Genomic DNA, 23,235 nt, shown 5'->3' with positions numbered 1-23,235 from the left:
TAACATGATCTTGGATTTTCTATCCTCAGAACTGTGAGAAATAAGTGTCTATTTAAGGCCCCCTGGCTATGCTCTTTCCTTATGGCATCCCAAACTGATAAGACGGTTTGATTGCATCAGTGGATACCTCAGTCTATTTTGAGCCTGTCTCCTCCACAGTGTCCACCAGGGTCAAGTCTGTGCCCCCACATATAGCAATGTTCCAGAATCATCCTCACCAATCCCTCTCTTTGTTCCTCTATTTCTCTAAGCTCTAGGAATGTTGGCTTTTCCTATAGCAAACACATTCCATTGTGTCCTCACAAGGATGCAGTGCTGACTGAACTTCTGTTTATTCAAACCTGCATCCTGGTTGGTTCTCAGCATCAAGATCATGAAGGACAGAAGTCCTTCAGTTAAAGGAATTTATATTCTTGGAATATGATATGGATAATAAATAAACAAGAAAATGCATAGCATGTTTTGATGGTAGTCAACACTAAGGAGAAAATAAGCAGAGAAAAGTAAAGCGCATGCTGACCTGCTCTTTTCAGTAGGGCAGTCAGAGAGACTCACAGAGATGCCCTTTAAGCAGAGGATTTAAGGATTAAGGAGCACGGTGGATCCCAGTGGGGAGAGAGTTCCAGGCAGAAGAAAGAGCAAGCACAGAGCCCCAGAGGTGGCAGCAAGGACAGCAGTGTGGGCAGAGCAGAAGGAACAAGGGCTAGGGGAGGATGAGTTGGCAGAAACGACAGGGGCCGGTCATGCGGGGCCCTGGACACGTGAGTTTGTGGCTTGTACTTTGAAGGTAACAGGAAGTCACTGGAGCACATTGGTCAGAGTGATATGAGCTGACTCATGTTTAAGCTGTACTTTCCGTCTGCTATGGTAAGAAAAACAGATGGGGGAAGCCTGGCAGAATGCCACCAGGACGACTCAGAGAAGAGGTGGCAGTGGCTTGAACCAGGGTAGAAGCCATGAAGTCAGCATGAGGTGGTCAAAAAGTGGAGATTCTGTGAAAGCAGAGCTAACAGGACCTACCAATGGATCAGAAAAAATGCATCGAAGGTAATGCCTGGATTGTTTCAGGCCTGAGAAATTCAGACTGAGTTACATTGTCTGAGTTGAGGAAGAAGACAGAGGGGTTTTGGAGGGGAAAAAGCATAGGTGTGGATTTGGACATGTGAAGTTTGGAAGGATTATTAGACTTCCAAGTGGGAAAGATCATATAGTCATTTGGGCAAGGAATTCATGGAGATATAAATTGGGATGTGGGGAGACACGACACATATATATGGAAAGCCCAAAGACTAGATAATATAAATGATGGAGAATGTGTAGAGAAGAAAAATTATCCTGACGCTTGAATCCTCAAGAAAGAGGGTGACTCAGCACATAAAGTTGATAATGATGCAGAAAAACCAAGCAGGAGACTGAGCAGAAATCACAGCCAATGAGGCAATTTTTGGAGAATCCAAAAGAGAGCATGCTGGCCCTCAAGTGAAGGAAACATCTTCAGTGGAGTCTGTGACTGTCAGGGCCGATGGAAGCTGTGAAACTAGAAAGCTCTTATTAGAGAGATACCGAGCACCTCGGCAACATCACTCCTGATGGAAAGGGGCCAGTGGTAGGCTGAATTTTATGTAATTTCCAATCTTGATGTTTCTGGTGCACTCGCTTTCCATTTAGAAACAAAATCAACAACACTTCCACTAAGTAGAGACCTTTGCACTGAGAACGAACCACAGACCAGCCTAGTTGTGCAAAGTGCAGTCCTTTTGCAAAGAGAGAAAATTCTACCTGGCCACTTTCACTGGAACTTGTGGTTCTTTCAGAAATATGGATGGAAAGTCTTTTCAAACTCACCTAAAGCTTGATAATTTGAAATTTCTGGTTGATGTTGATTATGTTCATGTTTCATACACCCTAGTTTAAAAAATCTGCAAAACTGGCCCAGGCCCAACCTCAGTCCAAGTGCAAATGAAGTCACAACTGGTCAACTTTTCCACAGTGCTCAGAGCTCTGCCACAGAAATATCTGCAAAGCAGACTTACGTTAGGCTTTTTAGAAGGCTGCTCCGCTGCTTCAGCACTTCGCAGAGCAGGATGACCCCCAGGTCACCCAGGTCATTGCTGCTCAGGCTCAGCTCTCGCAGGCTCTGGTTGGTGGTCAGAAGTGTGGAAAGATTCCAGCAGCAGTGTGAGGTCAGGCTGCAGTTGTCTAATCTGCAAGAAAAAGGGTGATTTAAAGGAAACATTTCCTAGCCATCCCCCCAGGCCTCCTAGATTGTATGTTTCAAATGCAGAAAAAGCACAACATCACTAAGTTTGGAGCAACCTTATGTACCCATGGTTATTTTCTTCTCCATTTCCCATGAGAGTATTTTATCTTGTCTACTTGTATGGATCAAACTAATAAACTTTCCAAAGTTCTCTGTCTCCCCTCATATTTCCCTCAAACACAAGTACCGTGCTACCCCTTGTGTGGTTTTGTGGTGAAAGGACCTCCAGTAGTTACCTTTATACCATCTGGAAGGAGGGCTCCTCCCAGTCACATGATCCCAGTAATGAGTCACACCCTAGGGAGACACCATCACTTCTCAGATACAGATTGTCCCATCCTCATACCCCCAAACCACTCCTCTCCCGCTTAGCCACCACATATTCCCATCCCTGTAACAAGCTAAGGGACTTACTCGAGCACCTGAAGCTTGCAGCTGGGGTGCAGAAGACCCTCACAGAGAAGCTTGACTCCTGAGTCTCCAAGAGCATTGTCCCGCAGGTAGAGGTGAGTGAGATTCTGGTTAGTGCTGAGTACGGAGGACAGAGCTGGACAGCAACCTGATGTAAGGCCAGAATTCACCAACCTGCAGAAGGAATGGGAAAAGACACCCTCAATGCCCAACCTTCTCTGGACAGTGTGCAGCTGTCTCATAGGAGGAACCTCATTTTATCTGAAAAGCAGCATCTTCAACTTAATGGTCAGGAGCCAGCATCTTGGATATCATCGAGGACAGCATAATCTCCTGTCTCTGGTCCCATGAGAGAGACAAATGATGGTCTCAGCATGTGCTCTGCTGGGGTCAGTAGGACATGCGTAGCATAAGCAAAGTGATCCTGGTTCCCCCACATTCCTCCTCCTTGCATGTTTTTCCTCTGACCATGCATGCTCCTCACCACCACTTCTTCCAGAAAGACACCTCGGGTTGTCCCTGACAATAACTTTCACAACACTGCAGAGACCTGCCTTGGTTGATTCTTACCTCAACCAAGCAAGGTGGCAGTGCAGCTGGAACAATTACATCTCACCTACAGATCACAAATCTGAGGTTCATCAAACCATGTGTTTCTCTTAAGGTCCAGTTGGAGAAGGTACCAGCAGTGTAGCCTTCCAGTTTAATTCTCCCTCTTCTGCCCCTGCTCATCTCGCTCTTCCTTTTGTACTGTAAAGGGCCTCTCAGAGCATAAAACTCTAGGTTCGCATCATACTCAGTGGCATTGAGATTTTTGATGTAATACTCTTGGGTCAAGGTGAGCATATTCTATCACCTGAGGGCAAGAGGCTCTGAAATAACTTTGTCACTCCTGTACAGAGGCTGAAAGTTGTCATATAGTATACAGAAAGCCACATATGTGAGGCCTACAGCAAAGCCTGGACAAGAACGTCTCGTGTGATCACATCCCTTCCTTCCAGAGTCCTTAACAATGACAAGTTTTTAAGCTCTATGGTGTCTTTGAGTCAAGAAAAATAGAAACACAGAAGTTACTCAGTGTGGTATGAACAGATGACCAAAGACAAGCAGAGGTGCTTACCCACTTACTGGGTTCCCTCCTCCCCGTCAGAGATGAATCATGATGAAAAGGAAGGGACAGGGAGCTCAGAAGAAATGAGCCAAAACAACAAGTTTTGAGTGGCTTCCAGTAAGTTCTGGTCTCCAGCTAATTTTGCCAGATGGTGAACATACAGAAGGGAGTTACAGGATTACTAGCTGTAATGGACGGGACGTTTGTGTCTTTCATGGCAAGTTAATATGCTGAAATCTTAACCCACAGTGTGATGGTATTGGAGATGGAGTCTTTAGGAGGTGATTAGGTCTTAAGGGTAGAATCCTCAATATGGGATTAGTTCCCTTATAAAAGAAACCCCAGAGAGCTTCCTCTCCCCTACTTCCACATAAGGACACAGATAGAAGGTGGCTATTCACAAGCTGGGAAAAGTCCTAACCAGGAACTAGATGATACACAGTATCTTGATCTTAGACTTCCAGCCTCCAGAACTGTGAGAAATAAATTTTTGTTGTTTGAGCCACCCAGTCCATTTGTTATAGCAGCGTAAGCAGACTTACATTGACAAAGATGAAGAACATACTAGAAGACTGAAGGCGGTCATCAAAAAGGAAAGAGTATCTTGAAAGATACATAATGGCAAACTTTACCACTATTTCCAGAAAAGGAAAATAAGGGATTATGAAACATGTTTGAGGAGCAGTGCACAATGAAATGGCAGTAGTTACCAGCAGGCAGGGTGGTTTTGTCAAGAAAAAGTCACATCCGAATTATCAAAATGTTGGTAACCATTGAGACTGAGTGATGGGTATATAGAGTATATAATGAGATGTTCAGAAAATCAAAAAGCCAAGTCTTACCCTCCAATCCACTGGATTAGAGGAATGTAACCAACATCATATCTTAATGTTGACCAATCCATTCAATTAATGCTGCATTTACTGAGCATAGATATCTTACCATGAGCTACATTAAGTTAAATTATTGGGTTTTAAAAAGTTTACCAATGATATGCCTTATGTCAGAAAATTGTCTCACAAAGAAAATTGAAGAAGATTTAACATTCATTGAATATTTACTGTGTATGTGGCAGTGTGATGATGACTTTAAATAGGATTATCTCACTGAATTATTACACAACCAAGATGCAAGCATTGTTTTTATCTTTATTTTTATATATAAAAAGTGGGGATCAGAGAAATTACTTGAAGAGTAAGGAGCTTCCCAGATGGACAGGAGGGGTGGGAGAGTAAGGGTAAATGTCCAGGCAAGAGAAAAGTAGTATGCAAGCATAAGGGGAGGTGAAAAGAGTGGGTCAGGTTCTTAGAACTAAAAACTAATTCAATATGACTCAATGTGGAGCAAAGGGTGTGGTAGAGAGGGCAGGAGCAGCGATCTGGGGCTGTTCAAGGGTAGCTTCATGTGCTAAGCTAACATACACCTATGTCGTTCTGACGTCAAAGAATGTTTGAAGGTTTTTTGAGCAAAGGCTCAATATTATCAAATTTGCATTTTAGAACACTTCTTCTGGTGTTACGTAAAAGAAAGAGGAGATGTAACAGGAACTGAAAGTAAAGAACTGAAAGTAAAGATTGTCCTCTGTTGCTGGCTGGTCAGCCTCTTGGAAAGTCCCACTATTCAACAAGGAATTTAGGAGAGGGTAACAACAAGACAAAAGATGGGGGTGGAATAAGTAATAGGAATTAAAAAAGAGAAGAAAAAAAACTACTAAATAATTTTTAAAACAGTCACTGTATGGCACTTATATAATATTGGGGGGATTGCATTATTACTCCAGAGATAAAGGCCTAAAGTTCAGGAAAAGAAAACTTGGCTCTACCTAACAATATAAAATGCCTAAAATTTTTGTCTCTTTTATTCCACTTATTGATATCCACATCAAAAGAAATTTTCACACGTACATAAAGTAGTACATACAAATATACTTTTTTCAGATTTTGTAATAGTGAAAAAGTAGAAACTCACCCAATGGTTCATCATTCAATGGGTAGATAAATAAATTACTGTTGAACTATTAAGTCCAAATCTATAGGTCTGTACAATACGTCCATGATAAATAAAAAAAGCAAATCATAGGAAAGTATTTGCTTATGATTCCAGTTTTGACAGATAGATAGTTATAGGTTGAATTTTATCCCCCAAAACTTCCTCTGTTGAAATCCTAGCCCCTAGTAGTTCAGAACACAGCCTTATTTATAAATAGAGTCATTAAAGATGTCATTAGTTAAGGTGAAGTTATTCAGGTGAGCCCTAAACCAATATGACTGGTGTCCTTATAAAAAGAAGAAATTTGGACACAAAGACAGATACACAACAACAGAGGAAAAACACCATGTAGAGATGAAGGCTGAGATTGAGGTGATGCATCTACAAGCCAAAGATTGTCAAATATTGCTAGCAAACCACCAGAAACAGGAAGAGAAGTATGGAACAGATTTCTCCTCATAGCCCTCATAAAGACCCAATCCTGTCAACACCTTATCTTGGACTTTTAGCCTCCACTACTGAGAGACAATAAATTTCAATTGGAACATTCTATCCAAGCACATATTTTTCTCAAGCACACATCGAAAATTTCTGGGAGAAATTGTAGGCCACCAAACAAGTCTCAGCAAATTTAGAAGGACTGAAATCATACCAAGGACATTCTTTGACCACACAGTATGCAACTAGGACTCAAGAGCACATGAAAATTAAACAACCAATGGGTTAAAGAAGAAATTATAGGGAAAATTAAAAAGTATCTTGAGACAAGCAAAAATGGAAACACAACAAAACAAAACTTATGGGATGCAGTAAAATCAGTTCTACAGAGAAAGTTTCTATCTATAAATGCATACATCAAGAAAATAAAGAGATCTTAAATAAATAATCTAACTTTATACCTCAATAAGCTAGAAGAAGAACACACTAAGTTTACAGTTACCTCAAAGAAGAAAGAAAGATTAGAGGAGAAATAAATAAAATGGAGAATAGGAAAATAATGGAAAAGACCAACAAAACTGAAGATTAATTCTTAGAAATATAAACAATATTGACAAACTTTTAGCTAGATAAACCAAGAGAAAAAGAGAGACGATCCAAATCAACAAAATTTTAAATGAAAGAGGATACATTACAACTGATACCACAGAAATACAAAGGATGATAAGAGGCTACTCTGAAAATCTAACCAACAAACTGTACAACCTAGAAGAAATAAAAAAATTCTTGGAAACATACAACATACCAAGACTGAATCAAAAAGAAATAGATAATCTGAACAGACAATCTCATAAGAAGATTGAATCAGTAATTACAAACTCCCAATGAAGAAAGGCCCAGGATCAGATGTCTTCACTGATTAATTTCATCAAACATCTGAAGAATTAACACCAACCCTTCTAAAATTCTTCCAAAAAAATCAAAGAGGGAACACTAAAACTCACTTTATAAGTGATACATTACCCTGATACAAAACCAGATAGGACAGCACAAGGAAAGACATCTACAGGAGGCCAGTATTTCTGATGAATGTAGATGCAAAATTTCTCAAAAAGCTAGTATACCAAATTTGACAGCATACTTAAAGGATCTTCACCATGATCAAGTAAGATTTATCCCTGGGATGTAAGGATGGTTCAACATGCAAATCAGTAAATATAACAAATCACATTAGTGCAATGATAGATAAAAATCATATTATCATCCCAACAGAAGCAGAAAAACAATTGACAAAGCTCAACAACCATTCATGATAAAAATGCTTAACAAGTTAGATACAGAGTAACTACCTCAATATAATAAAGGCTATATATATTAAACCCTCAGGTAACATCATATTCAATGGTAAAAGGTTGCATTTCTTCTGTAATCAGGAAAAAAACAAGAGTGCCTACTCCCATCACTCTTATGCAAAATAGTATTGAGAATCCTAGCCATGGAAATCAGGCAAGAAAAATAAATAAAAGGCATCAGAATTGGAAGGAAGAAGTAAAATTGTCTCTATTTACAGATGACATGATTTTCTATATGGAAAATCCTAAAGATACAATTAAAAACTGTTAGATCTAATGCACAAGTTCAGTAAAGTTACAGGATAAAAGATGAACGTACAAAAATCAGTAGCATTTCTATAAACAAATAATGAAATATCTGAAAATGAAATAAATAAAACTATCCCATTTCTAGTAGGAACAAATATTAATAAAATACTTAGGAATAAATTTAACCAAGGAAGGAAAACATCTGTACACTGAAAACTACAAGATATTGGTGAAAAAAATTAAAGAAGACAGAAATAAATGAGAAAATATCCCTTGTTCATGTATTGGAAGAATATTGCTAAAATGTCCATACTACTTGATACCATCTATAGATTCAATGCAATCTCTATCAAGATTCCAGTGACCTTTTAACAGAAGTCCAAAAAATCCTAAATTTCATATGGAACCACAAGGTACCCCAAACACCCAAAGCAATCCTGAGAAAGACCAAGGCTAGAACCATCATACTTCCCAATTTTAAACTATATTATAAAACTATATTAATTAGGGGGTGGAGCCAAGATGGCTGCGTGAGTAGAGCAGCGTAAATCTCCTCCCAAAACCACATATATCTATGAAAATATAACAAAGACAACTCTTCCTAGACTAAAGACCAGAGGACACAGGACAACATCCAGACCACATCCACACCTGCGAGAACACAGCGCCTCGCAAAGGGGGTAAGATACAAGCCCTGGCCCGGCGGGACCCGAGCGCCCCTCCCCCCAGCTCCTGGCGGGAGGAGAGGAGTCAGAACGGGGAGGGAGAGGGAGCCCAGGACTGCTGAACACCCAGCCCCAGCCATCCGGACCAAAGTGCAGACACAGTGCATGTGCGGGGCCCTGGATACTAGGGAAACAGGGAAGCAGGACCGGTGAGTGGGTACTGGAGGCCGGTGCCGGAGGACAAAAGAAAAGCGAGCAGCCTTTTTTTCTTTTTTTTCTATTTCTTTTTAATTTTTGTTGTTGTTGTTTTGTTTTGGTGAGTGCTTTTTGGAAGTCTTAAAGGGGCAGGGCAGGACACTTAGTCCAGAGGTAGGGAATCCGGGGATCTCTGGGCACTCTAACCCTCTGGGCAGCAGGGAGCACGGAGGCCCTTTACGGAGACAAATAGCCTCCCGGCCGCTCCCCCTCCAACGCAACTCCACCATTTTAAGCAGCGGCCTGAGCCAGGCCACGCCCACAGCAACAGCGGAGATAAACTCCATAGCAGCCGGGCAGGAAGAAGAAGCCCTGTCTGCACGCAGCTACCCAGCACAAGCCACTAGAGGTCGCTGTTCTCCCAGGAGAGGAAGGCCACAAACCAACAAGAAGGGAAGTTCTTCCAGCCGTCACTCGTCCCAGCTCTGCAAACTATTCCTATCACCATGAAAAGACAAAATTACAGGCAAACCAAGATCACAGAGGCAACACCAGAGAAGGAGACAGACCTAACCAGTCTTCCTGACAAAGAATTCAAAATAAAAATCATAATCATGCTGACAGAGATGCAGAGAAATATGCAAGAAAAATGGGTTCAAGTCCGGAGGGAGATCACAGATGCCAGGAAGGAGATTACAGAAATGAAACAAACTCCGGAAGGATTTATAAGCAGAGTGGATAAGATGCAAGAGGCCATTGATGGAATTGAAACCAGAGAACAGGAACGCATAGAAGCTGACATAGAGAAAGATAAAAGGATCTCCAGGAATAAAACAATATTAAGAGAACTGTGTGACCAATCCAAAAGGAACAATATCCATATTATTGGGGAACCAGAAGAAGAAGAGAGAGGAAAAGGGAAGGAAAGTATCTTGGAAGAAATAATTGCTGAAAACTTCCCCAAACTGGGGGAGGAAATAATTGAACAGACCACGGAAATACACAGAACCCCCAACAGAAAGGATCCAAGGAGGACAACATTAAGATACATAATAATTAAAATGGCAAAGATCAAGGACAAGGAAAGAGTTTTAAAGGCAGCTAGAGAGAAAAAGGTCACCTATAAAGGAAAACCCATCAGGCTAACATCAGACTTCTCAACAGAAACCCTACAGGCCAGAAGAGAATGGCATGATATATTTAATGCAATGAAACAGAAGGGCCTTGAACCACGGATACTGTATCCAGCACGACTATCATTTAAATATGATGGTGGGATTAAACAATTCCCAGACAAGCAAAAGCTGAGGGAATTTGCTTCCCATAAACCACCTCTACAGGGCATCTTACAGGGACTGCTCTAGATGGGAGCACTCCTAAAAAGAGCACAGAACAAAACACCCAACATATGAAGAATGGAGGAGGAGGAATAAGAAGGGAGAGAAGAAAAGAATCTCCAGACAGTGTATATAACAGCTCAATAAGCGAGCTAAGTTAGGCAGTAAGATACTAAAGAGGCTAACCTTGAACCTTTGGTAACCACGAATTTAAAGCCTGCAATGGCAATAAGTACATATCTCTCAATAGTCACCCTAAATGTAAATGGACTGAATGCACAAATCAAAAGACACAGAGTAATAGAATGGATAAGAAAGCAAGACCCATCTATATGCTGCTTACAAGAAACTCACCTCAAACCCAAAGACATGTACAGACTATAAGTCAAGGGATGGAAAAACATATAACAGGCAAACAACATCAAGAAGAAAGCAGGGGTTGCAGTACTAATATCAGACAAAATAGACTTCAAAACAAAGAAAGTAACAAGAGATAAAGAAGGACACTACATAATGATAAAGGGCTCAGTCCAACAAGAGGATATAACCATTCTAAATATATATGCACCCAACACAGGAGCACCAGCATATGTGAAACAAATACTAACGGAACTAAAGGGGGAAATAGACTGCAATGCATTCATTTTAGGAGACTTCAACACACCACTCACCCCAAAGGATAGATCCACTGGGCAGAAAATAAGTAAGGACATGGAAGCACTGAACAACACAGTAGAACAGATGGACCTAATAGACATCTATAGAACTCTACATCCAAAAGCCGCGGGATATACATTCTTCTCAAGTGCACATGGAACATTCTCCAGAATAGACCACATACTAGCCCACAAAAACAGCCTCAGCAAAATCCAAAATATTGAAATTCTACCAACCAATTTTTCAGACCACAAAGGTATAAAACTAGAAATAAATTCTACAAAGAAAACAAAAAGGCTCACAAACACATGGAGGCTTAACAACATGCTCCTAAATAATCAATGGATCAACGAACAAATTAAAATAGAGATCAAGGAATATATAGAAACAAATGACAAAAACACAAAGCCCCAACTTCTGTGGGATGCAGCGAAAGCAGTCTTAAGAGGAAAGTATATAGCGATCCAGGCACACTTGAAGAAGGAAGAACAATCCCAAATGAATAGTCTAACATCATAATTATCGAAATTGGAAAAAGAAGAACAAATGAGGCCTAAAGTCAGCAGAAGGAGGGACATAATAAAGATCAGAGAAGAAATAAACAAAATTAAGAAGAATAAAACAACAGCAAAAGTCAATGAAACCAAGAGCTGGTTCTTTGAGAAAATAAACAGAATAGATAAGCCTCTAGCCAAACTTATTAAGAGAAAAAGAGAATAAACACTAATCAACAGAATCAGAAATGAGAATGGAAAAATCACGGCAGACTCCACAGAAATACAAAGAATTATTAAAGACTACTATGAAAACCTATATGCCAACAAGCTGGAAAACCTAGAGGAAATGGACAACTTCCTAGAAAAATACAACCTTCCAAGACTGACAAAGGAAGAAACCAAAAGTTAAACAAACCAATTACGAGCAAAGAAATTGAAACGGTAATCAAAAAACTACCCAAGAACAAAACCCCCGGACCGGATGGATTTACCTCGGAATTTTATCAGACACACAGAGAAGACATAATACCCATTCTACTTAAGGTTTTCCAAAAAATAGAAGAGGAGGGAATACTCCCAAACTCATTCTATGAAGCCAACATCACCCTAATACCAAAACCAGGCAAAGACCCCACCAAAAAAGAAAATTACAGACCAATATCCCTGATGAATGTAGATGCAAAAATACTTAATAAAATATTAGCAAACCAAATTCAAAAGTATATCAAAAGGATCATACACCATGACCAAGTAAGATTCATCCCAGGGATGCAAGGATGGTACAACATTCGAAAATCCATCAACATCATCCACCGCATCAACAAAAAGAAAGACAAAAACCACATGATCATCTCCATAGATGCTGAAAAAGCATTTGACAAAATTCAACATCCATTCACGATAAAAACTCTCAGCAAAATGGGAATAGAGGGCAAGTACCTCAACATAATAAAGGCCATATATCATAAACACACAGCCAACATTATACTGAACAGTGAGAAGCTGAAAGCTTTTCCTCTGAGAGTGGGAACTAGACAGGAATGCCCACTCTCCCCACTGCTATTTAACATAGTACTGGAGGTCCTAGCCACGGCAATCAGACAAAACAAAGAAATACAAGGAATCCAGATTGGTAAAGAAGAAGTTCAACTGTCTCTATTTGCAGGTGACATGATATTGTACATAAAAAACCCTAAAGACTCCACCCCAAAACTACTAGAACTGATATCAGAATACAGCAAAGTTGCAGGATACAAAATTAACACACAGAAATCTGTAGCTTTCCTATACACTAACAATGAACCAATAGAAAGAGAAATCAGGAAAACAATTCCATTCACAATTGCATCAAAAAGAATAAAATACCTAGGAATAAATCTAACCAAAGAAGTGAAAGACCTATACTCTGAAAACTACAAGTCACTCTTAAGAGAAATTAAAGAGGACAATAACAAATGGAAACTTATCCCATGCTCATGGCTAGGAAGAATTAATATCATCAAAATGACCATCCTGCCCAAAGCAATATACAGATTTGATGCAATCCCTATGAAACTACCAGCAACATTCTTCAATGAACTGGAACAAATAATTCAAAAATTCATATGGAACCACCAAAGACCCCGAATAGCCAAAGCAATCCTGAGAAAGAAGAATAAAGTAGGGGGGATCTCACTCCCCAACTTCAAGCTCTACTATAAAGCCATAGTAATCAAGACAATTTGGCACTGGCACAAGAACAGAGCCACAGACCAGTGGAACAGACTAGAGACTCCAGACATTAACCCAAACATATATGGTCAATTAATATTTGATAAAGGAGCCATGGACATACAATGGCGAAATGACAGTCTCTTCAACAGATGGTGCTGGCAAAACTGGACAGCTACATGTAGGAGAATGAAACTGGACCATTGTCTAACCCCATATACAAAAGTAAATTCAAAATGGATCAAAGACCTGAATGTAAGTCATGAAACCATTAAACTCTTAGAAAAAAACATAGGCAAAAACCTCTTAGACATAAACATGAGTGACCTCTTCTTGAACATATCTCCCCAGGCAAGGAAAACAACAGCAAGAATGAACAAGTGGGACTATATTACGCTGAAAAGCTTCTGTACAGCAAAAGACACCATCAATAGAACAAAAAGGAACCCTATAGTATGGGAGAATATATTTGTAAATGACAGATCCGAGAAAGGCTTGACGTCCCAAATATATAAAGAGCTCACATGCCTCAACAAACAAAAAACAAATAACCCAATTGAAAAATGGGCTGAGGAACTGAACAGACAGTTCTCCAAAAAAGAAATACAGATGGCCAACAGACACATGAAAAGATGCTCCACATCGCTTGTCATCAGAGAAATGCAAATTAAAACTACAATGAGGTATCACCTCACACCAGTAAGAATGGCTGCCATCCAAAAGACAAACAACAGCAAATGTTGGTGAGGCTGTGGAGAAAGGGGAACCCTCTTACACTGCTGGTGGGAATGTAAATTAGTTCAACCATTGTGGAAAGCAGTATGGAGGTTCCTCAAAATGCTCAAAACAGACTTACCATTTGACCCAGGAATTCCACTCCTAGGAATTTACCCTAAGAACACAGCAATCAAATTTGAAAAAGACAGATGCACCCCTATGTTTATCGCTGCACTATTTACAGTAGCCAAGAATTGGAAGCAATCTAAATGTCCATCGGTAGATGAATGGATAAAGAAGATGTGGTACATATACACAATGGAATACTACTCAGCCATAAGAAGAGGGCAAATCCTACCATTTGCAGCAACATGGATGGAGCTGGAGGGTATTATGCTCAGTGAAATAAGCCAAGCGGAGAAAGAGAAATACCAAATGATTTCACTCATCTGTGGAGTATAAGAACAAAGGAAAAACTGAAGGAAAAAAACAGCAGCGGTATCACAGAACCCAAGAATGGACTAACAGCAGTTCCTGTGTGGTGACCTCCAATGAGTTCTACACAATGGTATAAAGGGCATATCAAAGTGTGGGCAAAGGGTCTGTTTGTGTTTATACAGAGGATCAAAGCCTAATTTGGCTACCCAGAAAATGAACTAAGATACGATATGAAGAAGTTCCAACATCAGCACTCTCTGAAAGAGTCATACCAGAAGATGATCATCAAGAAACCTCAACAAAGATCCAGGCGATGCTGCAGTTGTAGCTGCATTCATCCCACCAGTTCCTGGACTTGCCATGGAAATGAAGAAGGAGATATCTAAGCTGGCCTATGCATACAGTAAAACAACAAATTTGACTGGATCTATACTGTTGGAATTCAACCAAGAATTAGGAGAAGTGCAAGTTGTAGCGCTCCAAAATCTTATGACTACAGACTCTATGCTGTTAAAAGAACATATGGGATGTGAACAGTCCCCAGGAATGGGTTGTTTTAATTTGTCTGATTTCTCTCCGACTGTTCAAGTTCAATTGGACAATATCCACCATATCACAGATAAGTTTTCACAAATGCCTAGGGTGCCTAACTGGTTTTCTTGGTTTCACTGGAGATGGCTGGTAATTATAGGTCTGCTTTGGTTATGTAACTGTATTCCTATTATGTTAATGTGTGTGCACAATTTAATTAGTAGTTTAAAACCTATACATGCTTAAGTTACTCTGCAAGAAGATATGTCAAAGAAAAAAAACTACATTAATTAAAACAATGTGGTACTAGCCTGAAAACAGACACATAAACTAATAGAACAGAATTGAGAGCCCAAAAATAAACCCATTGTATACAGTCAACTAATACTTTATGAGGGAACCATGTCTACTCAGTGGAGAAAAGACAATCTCTTCAATAAGTGGGGCTGAGATCATTAAATATTCATGTGCAAAAGAAACTAGACCCCTATCTTACACATGAATGAACTCAAAATAAATTAAATATTTAAATGTCAGACCTGAAATCATAAAACTCTTAGAAGAAAATATAGGAAAAAAGCTCCTTGACATGAGTCTTATCAATGATTGCTTTTAATATGACACCTAAATCACAAGCAACAAAATAAAAAACAAGTGGGATGACATCAAACTAAAAGTCTTCTTCACAGCAAAAGTAATAATCAATACAATTAAGAGACAACCTACAGAATGGGAGAAAATATTTGCAAATCATGTATCTCATAAGAGGTTAATATCCAAAATAACTAAAAAACTTATTCAACTCAATAACCAAAAATACATACAATTTTTAAAATGGGCAAAGGACATTTTTACAAAGGAGATACTCAAATTACCAACAGGTATGTGAAGAGGTGCTCAACATCAGTAATCATTAGTGAAATGCAAATCAAAACCATGAAATTATCCCTTCACACCTGTTAAAATGACTAAAATTGAAAAGTTAAGACAAATGTTGGCAAGGATGTGGAGTTTCCTTCCATACTTTTGTGAGTTTGCCTCCAGGTGTTCAATTAGGGTCTCATAATAAATATCAGAACAAATCTTCTCAGCAAGGCTTGCACCCTGGAAAAACCAGTCAACAAAAGCCTTCCCTGCAGGGACATCATAGAGCCTAACTGACCCTAAGAGATGAACTTAATGCAAGGCCCCTTAGCCACCCTGTCCCCACAAAGAGTGGGAGGATTACACTCAGAAGCACTTGGAAAACCCTGAGAACTCACAGCCCAGAGGCACAGGCTCACTGAAAAACTGAAACCTAATTAGACCTTTCTAGAACATTTCCCCTCCCCATCCATCACAGCACTAAAGGCCTACTTAAAGTAGTTCCCTTCACCCAGAACATCATGTTCAGCTATCAAGAAAAAATTGCAAGGTAATTTAAAAGACAAAAAAAAAAGAGCATCTGAAGATACAGAGAAAAGATCAGAACTAGCCTCAGGTACAGCAGTAATGCTGCTGAAAGTATCATACCAGGAATTTAAAACTATGGACTCTAGAGGATAAAGTAGACAGTGCACAAGAACAGATGGGCGATGTAAGCAAAGAGACAGAAATCATAAGAATGACCAAAGGAAGAGTTGGGATTTTTTAGATACTGTAGCAGAAGAGCAGCCTGTGGCCAGGTTACCATTAGACTGGATGGGGCTGAGGAAGACTCTCCAGGCCTCAGAGTGTCTCAAAAGAAACCTCCAAAACCAAAAAGTAAGCAGACAAAAAAGGCTGAGAAAAAAGAACAGAATCTCCAAGAATTGTGGAACAAATGTTAAAGTTGTTATATGAGTATAAAAAACGTGTGAAACAATAATGACCAAGAATTTCCCCCAAATTAGTGTCACACACCAAACCACCAATCCAGGAAGCTCAGAGAATGCCAAGCAGGATAAATGTTTGGGATAAAAAACACAAGCACAAAAACAAACAAATCTTACATTTAGCTTTATTACTTTCAAAACACAGAAAATCAAAGATAAAGGGAAAATCCTGAAAGAAGCCAAAGGGAAAAAATTACCTCATCAATTAAAAAGCAAATGTAAGAATTATGTCTGACTTCTCAGGAACTGCACAATACCTAGTGCTAACAGGAAAAAAAAACCCTAGAATTCTTACCCTGTAAAATTATCCATCAAAAATGAAAGAGAAATAGACTTTCTCAAACAAAAATTGAGGGAATTTGTTGCCAATAGGCCCATCTTCCAAGAAATGCTAAAAAAATTTCTTTAGAAAGATGAAAATACTACAGGTCAGCTGTGCATGAAGAAAGAAAGGATCAGTGAAAGTGAAATAACAACTTTCACTTTTATATTCTAAATGGAGCAAATAACATCTTCAAAATGATAAAAGCAACAATGTATTCAACTATTTATATTTATGTGCATATATATATACTTATAGAAAGTGAAATGAAAGATAGCAATAATACAAGGGACAGGAGGGAAGAATTAGCATTATTTTGTTATTATAGGATGCTCACACTTCCTGTGGAGCAGTATAGTGTGATTTGAAAGTAGACTTGAATCAGCTATAAATGTGTATTTCAGAGTAACCACGCAGAAAAGTTTCTTTTATTATAAATGGATGTGCTAAGAAAAGAGAAAAAAATGGAATGATATAAAAGCCCAATTAAAATCATAAAAGAAAAAGAGTGAAAGACAAAAAGAGGATCAAAGAACAAGAGTGATAACTAGAAAGCTGGAACAGATATGATGGATATTACTCCAAGTATATCAATCATTACTTTGAACATGAATGGTCTAAATAAACCAATTAAAAGATAGTTACTGTAGAGTGGACAAAAAAGCAAGACCCAACTATATATTGTCTATAAAACAAAACACTTTAAATATAAAGATACAAACAGGTTAAAAGTAGGGGATGGGAGAAATAAAAAATAAAAGTAAAAGTTAGCTGTAACATGCTCACACTAATCAAAATAAAGCAGAGAATATGTGGTACAATGGGACATTCTTCAGCCTCAAAACAGAAGAAAATCCTATTGTTTGTGGCAGCATGGATGAACCTAGGGGACATTACGCTGAGATGAACCAAAGATGAATATTGCATGATTTTATTTACACGTAGAATCTAAAAAAACAAAAGGCACTCATAGTAACAGTAGAATGGTAGTTAACAGAGGCTGGAGGGGTGGGGAGAAGGGGGAAATACTGATCAAGGGGTACAAAATTTCAGTTATAAAGTGAGTAAGTTCTGGAGATCTAATGTACAGCATGGTGATTATTATTAATAATATATTGGGTATTGGATATTTTCTAAGAGAGGAGATCTCAAGTGTTCTCACCACAAAAGTAATGATGTGAGGTGATGGATGAGTTAATTAGCTTATTTGTGGATATTAATTCACAATGTATACATATAGCAAAACATGTACACATTAAATATGTACAATTTTTATTGGTTAGTCACACCTCAATAAAGCTATAATTTTTTATTTAAAAATAAAAAATAAAGCAGGAATAACTATATTAATCTCAGATGGAGCAGCCTTTAGAGAAACAAAAGTTATCAGGAATAAAGAGGGACATTTTATAATGATAAAGGAGTCAATTCTCCAAGAAGACAACAGTCCTTAATGTGTTTCAAAAACAGAGCCAAAATATGTGAGGCAAAATCATAAAATTGTGAGGAGAAATAGATGAATCTACTCTAATTGGAGACTTCAACACCTTTCTACCAGAAATGGAAGATCCAGCAGGCAAACAATCAAGAAGGACATGGTTGAACCCAATAGTACCATATGTACCCAATAGTACCATAATAGTACTGGATATGATTGGCAGCCATGGACCACCTCATCCAGCAGTACTGGGGGGCACACTCCCCTCAAGCTCCTGTGTAACCTGTACCGAAGTAGGCCACATTCTGCGTTATAAAACGTGACTTAGTAAGTTTATATGATTGAAATAAGACCAGAATGAAATGAAACTGGAAATAAATTACAGAAAGATAGCTGGAAAATTCCAAAATATTTTTTGGAGACTAAACAGCATACTTCTAAAATAAAACATGAGTCAAAGGAGAAAACTCAAAAGAAATTTCAGAGTATTTTGAATTAAATGAAAATTAAAACAGCTTATCAAAATTTGTGGGATGTAGAAAAAACAGTGCTTTGATGGATCTTCATAGCATAGAATGCATAGATGAGAAAAGAATAAAGATCTAAAATCAGTCATCCATCTTAAGAAACTAGAAAAAGAGGAACAAGTTATATGTGAAGTAAACAGAAGAAAATAAATAATACAAATTAGAGCAGAAATCAATGAAACTGTAAGCAGGAAATTAACAGAAAAAGCAATGAATCCAAAAGCCAGTTTACTAAAAAATCAATAATATTGATAAACCTCTAGCCAGGCTAATGAAGAGAAAGGAGAGAGGACACAAAGTACTATTATCAGAAGTGAAAAGCAGGAAATCTCTGCAGACCCCAAGAAAAGTAAAAGGATAATAACAGAGGAATCCTATAAACAATTCTCTGTCTTTATCCTAGATCTTTGCCATTTTAATCATTATATGTCTTGGTGTTGTCCTCCTTGGGTTGCTTGTGTTGGGAGATAGGTGCACCTCCAAGGCCAAAAATATGGAACACTTGAAAACACTAAATTCTAGCAAGGAAATGGAGCAAAAGGAACTCTCATTCACTGATGGTGGGAATGCAGAAATGGTACAGCTACTTTGGAAGACAGTTTTGTGGTTTCTTAACAAAACTGAACATCTTCTTACCATATGATCCCACTGTATCACTCCTTGGTATTCACACAAAGGACCTGAAAATTTATGTCTGCACAAAAGCCTGCATGCGCTTGTTTATGGCAGCTTTATTCATAATTATCAGAACTGGAAGCAACCAAGATGTCCTTCATAGGTGAATGGGTACATCCAGACAATGATACATTGGTCTGAAATGAGCTATCAAGTCAAGAAAAGACACAGAAAAGAAGACGTAGGTAGATATTACTAAGCAAAAGAAGCTATTCTGAAAAGGTGACATTTTGTATGATTCCAAAATGTGACATTCTGTGTGAAGTAAAACTATGGAGACAGTAAGAAGATCAGCAGTTGCCAGAGATTGTTTTAGTACCTGATCCCACATAACCTGCTCAAGAGGCTTTCACTGAATAGTGGGCAAGAAGCAGCCCTTGCGGCCACTGCCGTTTTATTAGACCAGTTACAAATACTGTTATTACTTTGTTTGCCTGATGTCTAGTGTCCATCTCCCCTTACAAGAGTGCTTATGAAAACAGGGTCTTGGTCTGTTTTATCCCTGCTTGTGTGAGGACCCACAACTGAGCCCCAATAGTGTCTGGAAAATAAAGGGCCAGATCATGTCTGTTGAACAAACTAAGAGTAGCAAATTGCAAGAGGAAGAATTGGAGGCATTGAATTTAGACTTCATCAAGGAAAGAGAGATGATGGTGTCTGAGGCTGGGCCGATGGGACAGATCAAGGAAGGAATCAGAGATTTGTGAACACAGATGGGTTTCCTTTATGAATGAACAGGTTATCCTCAGTGAAGACCCTTCCTGCTCTATTTTATCTTGGTGCTGATCTGGGTTGGTATTTCTATCAGTAATATGAATGAAGAACATTTATAGTTTGCTTGTGTGTATGAGTAATATTGACAGAAACACAATTCAAAAATTCATGGACAATAGATCAAAAGAGAGATAACATGAAATTTAGCAGAGCTACATGTGAGACCCCCACAGCTTGGAGAGTGTGGGATATACGAGGAACAAATCAAGAGTTGCCCTGGAGTTCAGTGACAGGCAGTGGATCATGTCTGCGCTGACTTCCACTGCCTTCTATCTGGGTGTCCCTGGGCCACACTTTCTCCTTTTTAAAGTTCCTGGCACAGGACTCCTAAAAGTCTTGGAATTTCCTAAGTGATAGGAGTTTGTTACTGTAAGGAGCCCCTTTTGATCTCATCTGAGTTCATGCTACGGTGGTGACTTATGGTGGGGCCCCTAGATTGCCTCAGGATGGGGCTGGTCACCAGAACAGCCAGCTGATAAGAGGACTGGAACGTTCACTCCCGCCCACCTGCCTCCAGGAAGGAGAGGAGAGGAAGGCTGGAGATTAAGCTTTATAAAATCTCTTGGACACTGAGATTTGGAGACCTTCTGGATTGGTAAATGCATCTGCATGATGGGAGGGTGGAGCACCCCAACTCCATGGATGGAGATGCTATTGCCCTCTGGACCCTTCTGCACCTCATCTTGTGCATCTGTTCTTCTGGCTGTTCATTAGTATCCTTCATAATAAATATAAATATAAATAAAGCGGTTCCCTGGTTTCTATGAGCCATCCTAGCAAATTTCCAAATCTGAGAACCCCTAGCTCATAGCCAAGTTAGAAATGTGAGTCTGAGTCACGTGACTCTGGGGGAGCAAGTGGCAGTCTTATAGGACGGAGCCCTTAAACTGTGAGGTCTGCTCTAACTTTGGGTAGTTGGTGTCAAAACTGAATTTACTTGTAAGACACCCAGTTGGTGTCTGGAGAGAATTGGTTGTTGATGTTAGAACACACACTAGAATTTTATATTATTGTTTTCTGCAGAATTCCAACACAAACTCATGATCTGATGTGACCGCCAGAAACATCTGGAAGTCACAGACTCCACCACTGACAGTAGATGCCTCCTGCAGGAGGTGAAAATTCCACCAAACTTCTTTAGGAGTATCAGGTTCAGGTCTGGGCACTGCACTCCAAACAGGGACATTCAGACCTGCCCTCCCTAGGACAGCATGGCTGACTAGGTGGTGGTGCTAAGCCACATCCTAGCAGAGGCCTTAGAGATATCCAGGCAAGAGATGAGAAGATCCAGAGTGTGAGTGTTGTCTCAGGAATTGAGATCAGCATCTCCGAGCAGAGCTCTAGGGAGCAGAACAGGGACCAATGCCCAGAGACCAAGGAAAATGCCACTGAGAATAAGAACTATCTCCCACCGCAGCAGCCACATGGCACAGTGATGCCCAGTGTGCACGGAAGTGCCCACATGGATGGGTGACTCTCCATGTGAACAGCAGGATAGAGTGTTTCACTCAGTGGAGACCTGGGCTGCACAACCCCAGCTTTCTTTCAACTCTAAGAATCTCCAGCTCTATATCATAAATAACTGGCAAGCAGTGGTATCTGCTGCTTCCAACCACTTCAGATGTTGTCTTCTTCCTTTGCCACCCTCAACTCTGCCTGATGAACCTTTTTTAGAGCAATCCACACCCACATTTTCCAAACACTGAATCCTTCAAGAGAAGTTGCTTCCCTGCGAGACACCCACAAAGACTTACCCCAGTTTCTGCAGCTTACATTGTGGCTGCTTTACTTTTTCACATAGAATTCCAACTCCTGAGTCTCCCAGGGCGTTTTCCCCCAAGTAGAGTCTGGTCAGGGACTTGCTGGTGCTCAGGACAGATGCAAGATCCTCACAGCACTCCGATGTGAGACAGCAGCTGACCAACCTTACAGAGAGACGGGAGACGTCACAGCAACGATCCCACCACACAGTGACGATCAAGGAAGCACCCATCCAGTCTACACATTCCCTTTTCTATCTGGTATAATAGCAAGGCAACACCTTCCAAGCCCGTGCCAATGCTAGATCTTTCCATCTCCCTCGCTTATTTTTATTGTGGTAAGATACATGCAACACAAGTTTACCATCATAATTTTTGACTGTACATGTCAGCAGCGTTTAAGTACATTGACCTTCCTGCGCGACCACAGCCACCACCCATCTCCATGGGTGGGAACTCCATGCCCACGAAGCAGTGACTCACGACTCCTGCCCAGCCCATGGCACACACCATTTTACTTCCTGTCTCGGTGCATTTGACCATTCTAAGCACTTCACATCAGTGGAATCATTCATCTGGCTTATTTTACTTAGTATAGTGTCTTCAAGATTCATAAACATTACAGCATGTATCAGAATTTCTTTTAAGGCTGTAATGGGTTCATGAACCTCATTTTTGTATTATTTTTTATTGAAATACAGTTGATATACAATCTTAGTTTCAATTGTAAAACATACTGATTTGACAGTTATGTACATTATTAAATGCTCACCCCAAAAAGTGTTGTTACCATTTGTCAACACAGAAAGGTGTTACAGAATCATTGACTATATTCTTCATGCTGTACTACCATCCCCATGACCAACTTCTATTATGATTGAAATTTTTGTGCCCCTTTATCCCCCTCATCCACCCCAGCCACCCACTGCAACCCCTCCCCCATGGAAGTCGCGTCACTTCTCAGTATCCCTGAGTCTACTGCTGTTTTGTTCATTTTGTTATTAGATTCCACATAACTGAAATTATATGGTGTTTGTTTTTCTCTGGTTTATTTCACTTAGCATAATTCCCTCTCGGTTCATCCATGTTGTCACAAAAGGCAGGATTTCCTTCTTTTTGTGGCTGAATAATATTCCACTGTGTATATGTATCACTTCTTCTTTACCCATTCATCTATTGATGGATACTTAGGTTGCTTTCATATCTTGGCTATTGTATATAATGCAGCGATAAACATAGGGGTGCATATATCTTTTCAAATTACTGATTTTGTTTTCTTTGGATGAATTTACGTAAGTTGAATTACTGGGTCATATGGTATTTCTTTTT

General features: G+C 39.5%; 1 protein-coding gene across 5 annotated transcripts in view; it reads right to left on the bottom strand.

The window, feature by feature from the left end:
- The window catches only part of NLRP3 (NLR family pyrin domain containing 3), a 39,482-nt gene that overhangs the window by 2,181 nt on the left and 14,066 nt on the right, over window positions 1–23,235 (bottom strand). For 3 of the 5 annotated variants that reach the window (XM_036904181.2, XM_036904183.2, XM_036904180.2), the window contains 3 exons: window positions 21,901–22,071; window positions 2,675–2,845; window positions 2,034–2,204 (listed from right to left, as the gene is read on the bottom strand). In XM_036904181.2, coding sequence (XP_036760076.1) covers window positions 2,034–2,204; window positions 2,675–2,845; window positions 21,901–22,071 — 513 coding nt within the window. The remainder of the gene's footprint in view (window positions 1–2,033; window positions 2,205–2,674; window positions 2,846–21,900; window positions 22,072–23,235) is intronic. The other 2 variants (XM_036904185.2, XM_036904184.2) reach the window with 1 other exon arrangement.

The sequence above is a fragment of the Manis pentadactyla genome, chromosome 13 (genome assembly GCF_030020395.1).
Source record: "Manis pentadactyla isolate mManPen7 chromosome 13, mManPen7.hap1, whole genome shotgun sequence".
NCBI lineage: Eukaryota > Metazoa > Chordata > Mammalia > Pholidota > Manidae > Manis > Manis pentadactyla.
The sequence above is the reverse complement of the archived record's forward strand: the minus strand, read 5'-3'. Positions and strand labels throughout refer to the sequence as shown.